This window comes from Hevea brasiliensis, chromosome 11 (assembly GCF_030052815.1).
Source record: "Hevea brasiliensis isolate MT/VB/25A 57/8 chromosome 11, ASM3005281v1, whole genome shotgun sequence".
Lineage (NCBI taxonomy): Eukaryota > Viridiplantae > Streptophyta > Magnoliopsida > Malpighiales > Euphorbiaceae > Hevea > Hevea brasiliensis.
This window is the reverse complement of record NC_079503.1, coordinates 96603357-96610079: the sequence shown is the minus strand read 5'-3', so window position 1 is coordinate 96610079 and position 6723 is coordinate 96603357. Positions and strand designations below refer to the sequence as shown.

General features: G+C 35.3%; 1 protein-coding gene across 1 annotated transcript; it reads right to left on the bottom strand.

Moving 5' to 3' along the window:
• Positions 1-673: 673 nt before the first annotated feature.
• LOC110651592 (polyadenylate-binding protein RBP45B) lies at positions 674-6217 on the bottom strand. Its single transcript, XM_058130439.1, has 6 exons — positions 5718-6217; positions 3438-3909; positions 1612-1670; positions 1403-1533; positions 1221-1317; positions 674-1124 (listed from the first exon to the last, which is right to left on the bottom strand). The coding sequence occupies exons 1-6, from the start codon at positions 6093-6095 to the stop codon at positions 954-956; spliced, it is 1308 nt and encodes a 435-aa protein (XP_057986422.1). The 5' UTR covers positions 6096-6217; the 3' UTR covers positions 674-953.
• Positions 6218-6723: the final 506 nt, after the last annotated feature.

The window sequence follows — 6723 nt, the reverse complement described above, 5'->3', positions numbered from 1 at the left end:
TTTCCGCGCCTGCCTCTCAAGTAAAGATGGCAATGGGGCGGATATTTTCATTGATATCCAATCTGATCGTACTCTATTGGAACGGGTTTTGGTAATTTTTATATGGGTTTGGGCAGATTTGCGTTAAAAAATTCTACCCATCACGGGCTCAAACTCTCTGTCTCGTTATCAATATATCTTGTAAGGTTTTAGGGCGCCACCCGAGGTGGGAGCTTAAGCTTACAGAAAAGGAAATATCAAAAGTCAATACAAGCTGAAAGCTTTAGACCCACATTAAGAGACCAGATGATCCAAATGTAATTCAAGTATTTTAAATAATTTACAAGAAATTTTAAAGAGTGTAAACGCATCTAAGCAATAGCATCAATCCCCACTTGACATGATCTGGATACTCTATTTTATGATTCATTTCATTGCTCAACTTCAATGTGAGACATTAGTTAATTAATCCTTTGGTTCAATTTTCATGCCCAGTCTTTTGCACTTTGTTCCACAAGAATTTTTTGCATAATTCTACACCAACCGGAGCTTTCATAGATTTCACAAATCAAGCTCTTCTCCAGGGACTAGATGATGATTCACATGTTTAATAATCGAAGACACAGTCCTGGTCATACTAGAGTAGATAATATTTTTAAACAGGAAAAAGAGAAAAATGAATATGGACTCAAGCTGGAGAAGACAAAGCCTTGTCCATTCGACCAGAATATTCATATCCAAGAAGCAACCATAATACATGGAGATAACAACATATCATAAGAGCACATTAAGATAGCAATTATGCAAAATTTAGTAGAATAATGCTTTCTACAGTGCATAAGCTATAACTATTAGCAAAGAAACAACACAGCCGGAATTGGTCCCTGAGAAGCATATAATATACGGAACTGGCACCAGTCACACCATCACGCCACTTATAACATAAGATGAAAGCACAATTATGCCAAAACTTTTCAGCTATATCCCATTTGCTGCTGCTGTTGGGGCTGCTGATAATTCCCATACCCAGGATAGCCCCCGTAGTACATGTTAGGATCCTGGGGAGCAGGTGCATATCCATAATTTTCATATCCTTGTGGATATCCATAATATCCAGCATTCCACTGACTAGCATCTGGTTGAGGCTGAAAAAGAGACATCCAGTAGATATATCAGATCAAAAGGCTCATGCCAATTTGTTTTCCAAAAACAAAACTAGGAATCAGGTAACGTAAATCAACCTGTTTGTTTGGAGGACTGCGTCCCCATGAAAGCCGGATATTTTGTCCACTCAAATGAGCTCCATTTAACATCCGCAATGCTTCCTCTGCACAGCTCCTGATCCATGAACAAATGCGAATTAAACGTTCCACGTTTTTTTTTTTTTTTTTTCCATCTGCAATTATTCAGTGAATGCGCTTACCTGTCAACAAACTGAACAAACCCACACCGCTTGCCCGCTGGTATCTTCACATGTAACAATTGCCCATATTGGCCAAACAGCTCTCGCAAATGGTCATCCGTTACATTAGAATCCAAATTACCAACAAATATCTGTATTGAAATTTGTCCGAGTCACAAACATGGTGCAAAGGGATAATTTTTACACCAAAAAAAGATTTAAATACCCACAGTTGTATTATTTGGGTCATTCTCGTTCTCACTCTGATTTTGAGAATTCTGATAAGAAGCTGCATGAAAAATATATTTGAAATATATAAAAAATAAATAAATAAATAAATAAACTGAGGAAGGCATCCTCTTCAGAGTTATGGAGATGGAACCAGAGAAAATGATATCACATGGTAAACCAGTAGGTTAGGCATCACCAGTGGATCTCAACAATTTCAAAAACTAAGAGCAAATGCAATTTGAAGAGAGGAAGGGTATAAATGCATCCAAGGAAACATCAAAGCACACATATGGTGACCCAGACAATTTCAAGGAGTCTATATAAGATGATTAACTTCTCAATGAATTATTAAGCTCAGCTACTCAGAATGTTTATTTATTCAGTCTTTCACAGCCAATGAAGTAGAAAGAATATTTTGAATTCTAGTTGACCATCAGGTTCGAGTGTTTATTCCAATAATACCAGATAAACTAAAGGGAACATCTAACCCTTGTTCTTATCATATAAAGAATCAAATTTTGATAAACACATAACAAGAGAATCAAATGATCAAGTAACTACTATAAACTTTGCCTCAATGCAATATTACATACATATGCCATTGCAAAGAAAAAACTCTTTGGCACAATGCAGGTGGTAAAAACAGCCAAAAATGCCAATCATGCCAAATGTCTTGGAAGGAGCATTTAAGGTCTACAAGCTCAACACACCTGCACTCCCAGCCAGAAAGTAATGAAACTGTCCAAGTTCACCAACAAAGAAGAAATATTATGTCATGTCAATGTTCGGGAAACTACTGAAGAAGCATTAAAAAAACTCATCACACGTCTACATGGAGGTGGCAAGCTGATATCAGAGACCATTAATGAAGGTTCATCTAAACAGAACACACCCATTTGGAAAGAGAAATATCCACCAAAATAAAAGGGAGGAAATCAAACAGAAGAATGACAAGGAGAGGTAGCAGTCCGAACTCCAAAGCCAAAAATAATAGGGGAATTATAAAGTGCAAAATGAGGAAACAGTCAATATCATAACTACTATGTAGTTTCAAACAATACTGCACCAACACCCACGCTCCTCAAGAAGTATCTTGACATCAACTGAAATCTAAAAACCTAAATAGCCATATAAATCTAAAATTATTAACTAGAATCATGTACTTGAGAATAATGAGGGGATAATAGAAATCAATTTCTGAAAAACTGAAAGGGAGAAAAAAGTAAAACCAAACCTTATCTAATTTAAAAATGGTATGTTACTGAGAGAAATTTAGATAACCAGAGCACTAACAGAATGCAACTTGACTGACAGCTAAACCAATAGAATGGGCAGAAAAGATGCTTTGAAGAATGTAGCATTATAGATGCCACAAAAAAGCTTAAAATAAAGGACAAAAACTAAAAACTGACCTAGGAGAGGCATGCACTAAAGGGTAACCAATTCAGCTGAAATCAGTCCCAGGCCCCTAGATGAGAGAGCCTCTTGACACCCTGCTTTGAGATAATAGGAGTTCTATAAGTTTTTGCAAGTTTTAAGACTAATAAAATTTATTGTGCCCAATTGCTAAAGGAAAGCACAGGAAGGAAATGACCTGGGAAACTGCTGCCTATCTTAAAACCATAACTGAAAGAAAGCAAACTTAACAAAAATGTTAAGTATACTACACATCATACATTAATTAGAAACTCATAAAAATGACCCACCATTTTAAATTATCAAAATCCATGATTAACAACGCATATTAAAGATCAAGGACAAAAATTAGATAACAGGCATTCAACTAAAGCAACACCGATGACTATAGGCTGCCTATAAAGTATACCTTTAGGATACTGCTGGCCAGCTACTGCCTTCTTGTTTGTAGCTAGCCCTATTCGCATAGGCCTTGTTGAACAGAAAGCTCCATTCATCTCTGTCATAGCACGTAACTGTTCACTTTCATCTCCGAATCGAACAAATCCATAGCCCTTTGTGCGTCCAGTGAGCCTATCAACAACAACTTTTGCACCCTTAAGTGAGGGATAGCGGACCCTGAATGTCTCTTGTAGTTGGTAATCTGTAACATCAGCAGCCAAGTCTCCAACAAATATTGTGAAATCAGGAGTATCATCCCGTTTATCACCACCACTAAAAGATGCCCAGTTCATCCTGAAGTTCTGCTCACCATTTGGCATGGGAGTACCATTGTATGTCTGCAATATTCTTTCAGCAGCCCCGTGACTGGTAAACTCAATAAATCCATAACCTTCTACTTGACCAGTTTGCTTATTGCGAATGACTTTCACAGAAATAACCTGCAAACACAATTATATTCAGCATCAGCAACCCAGAAAAAAAAGTCCCTTTCCTAATATATGTGGGGAAAGCATGTGTGTAAATATAAAAACACACACCCATGGAGCTAAAGGCAGCTTCAGAAAAAATGTTGCATGATAGCCAGGAAGCAAAGCAATACATCTATATGGACTGGGCATAGTTTTATGCATTATTTATTAGAGGTGTTTGGTTCTGGTTCTAGTATGGTTCTGGCTAAGAACGGGAACCAGAACCAAACCTTTGGTTCTTTATTTTTAGGAAGCAGACTCAGAACCAAACTTCGGCTCCGGTTCCGATTCAATTCTAAGCAAATTCCATACAGTTCTAGTTTCGGTTCTATTTTGATTTCAATTTTGGCTCTAATTTCATTTTCAAATCTCGATTTTTACACCTAAAACTACAACATTCTCATGTTCATTTTAAAATAGAAAATACAATCTTAAATTTCCAATATGAAAACAACAATAAAAATAATAATAATAACATTAAAATAATGATATTAATATCAAAAATATATTCCTTAATAAGAATATTATATTATCTTTTACATATTTCTTAATTATATAGTCTTTAACTAAAAAATACATATATAATTAAGAATTAAAAAGTATATTATATGACTAAAATGTGATTTAGTCATATAATTAAAGATTATAAGATGATTTAATATATTTAAAACTAAAATTATTCTAAAAAGTAAGAAAATTAAAAGGTAATATTAAATTATAGGCACTTATATATGTGTGTGTGTGTTTATAATTTATTGAAATGATAAAATATATCTAAAAAACATATGTATAAAATCAGCTCTTCGGTTCAGTTCTAGTTTGGTTTCGGTACATTTCCGGTTCAGTTCTTGGTGAAGAACTAAAACCAAACCAAAACATTAAATTTAAGTTCAGTTATGGTTTGGTTCTTACTGCTGTAACTATTCTTTTTTGGTTCTGGCAAAAATTGGTACAAATATTTGGTTCAGGTTGGAACCCAGAACCGTGCACACTATACAGCCCTACTATTTATATATCCATCCATAACCCCATAAATATCAATAAAGATAAGCATAAAAATATTAGCTTTTCATGTGATGCATCCACAAAAATTTTATTTTATTACAACTGCCCTGCACTTGCACTTTGTATATATTCAAACAGCCAATACCATCCAACTTTAGGAAAACTTCAATGACGAGGATTTTTTAATCAGATAAAATACAATGAAACAAAATAAAAAAGTCTCCTATGTTCGTATCAACGAGATCAGAGCCGTCCACTATGATCCCCAGCTGCAATCGTGATGTCGAAATAGCACTGCTCACCCCAGGGCTAGATTAAGCTAACGCAAAGCCAACCTGCGTGGGCGCCACGGCTGCGGAGCGTGTATGGTGCCAGGGCTGTGATAGAATATTACTATCCCATGTGGTAGAATACTTTTGTCTCACATTAAAAGTATGAAATTTCAATGTGTGGTATATATAAACTTGGGCTCTCCAACCTTGTTAGCTAGCTTTAGGGTGTGGTTCTACTAAGTTCGTATCAAAATAGTACGCAAAAATAATACAACAATATATCTTTCATCCATCCAATAAATCCAATCACACAAAGGAATAACTTCTAATTCATGAAAATCAAATCAGAGCATACTATAGAAACCTTAATTCACGCATTCTCGATGGTCAAGTAAATCAGCAAAGCAGCAAGTTAATAATTGTAACTATCAAGGACAAGCCTCAAGCCTCTATGCATATATATAACCATCTATGCTTTAAAAAATAAAGAAAAAGTGTTACCTCTCCGATGTGAGCGAAGCAGCTAAGAAGATAATTCTCATCCATCCAGTACTGTAAATCACCGATCCAAAGCGTACGAATGTCATCGGCACTAGCAGGTTGACCCGGTTGCTGTTGCTGCGCCTGCTGGACTTGTTGTTGCTGCTGCTGCGGTGGCGCTGCCGCGGGAGGCATCGAATGCTGGTGAGCCCACATAGCTGGTGGCGGTGGCTGGGATTGGGGCAGTTGAGGCATCATCATCATGTAAGGCTGTGGGGGAGCTTGCTGATATTGCTGGGGGAGAGCTTGTGGAGGTGGTGGAGCGATAGTTGGTTGTTGCGGCGGCCCCATGGGTAGCTGTGGAGGCGGCATGCCTCCAGTTCCTGGCTGCTGCATCATGGCGTTGGAGATTGAAATTGAGCAAGGAGAGAGAAGAAACCCTAGCTCCAAGAGTAAAATGAGGAATCCAAAGGGGACCTAAAAGGGCTTGAAGGGCTTAAATGATTATAAGGTCAAAACAATTTTTTTTTGTCTAAATGTTAAGGTTTTTAACCGGAGATGACGCTGCGTAATTCCACGATATAACTGCATACATAAGTAAATAGGTTTGAGTTATCATGATGGGTTGATTCGATAATATACGTAATAATTAATTTATTTTATTTTGATCTAATTAAATTTATTATAATCTTTTTATTTATGATTAAAAATATTATTTTACTTTCAATGTCTTATAATTTATATATTCTTATTATTTTTATGAAACCCTTAATATTAAAAGAAAATTTAAATTCTTGATTCATATCATAAAAAATTTATACTCAAACATTATAATTAATTTCATTATAGGTACTCAATTTATATATGAATAAATTATATGAGGTTAAGAAAAATAAATTGTATAATGATTCAAAATTTCTTTTAAAAATTGTTGATATTTAAAAACAAAATTTTGTTTATTTTAAAAATAAAATAAAGAAACAAATTTAATAAAATTTTATATTGATTAAAAAAATAATTTCTATGA

Coding starts and splice junctions, on each gene's coding strand:
- LOC110651592 (XM_058130439.1), bottom strand. CDS start 6,095: ATGATGCAGCAGCCAGGAACTGGAGGCATGCCGCCTCCACAGCTACCC. Junction 1,671..3,437: donor TGGCCAGCAGTATCCTAAAG/GTATACTTTATA, acceptor TTTTTCATGCAG/CTTCTTATCAGAATTCTCAA. Junction 1,534..1,611: donor ATGACCCAAATAATACAACT/GTGGGTATTTAA, acceptor ATTTCAATACAG/ATATTTGTTGGTAATTTGGA.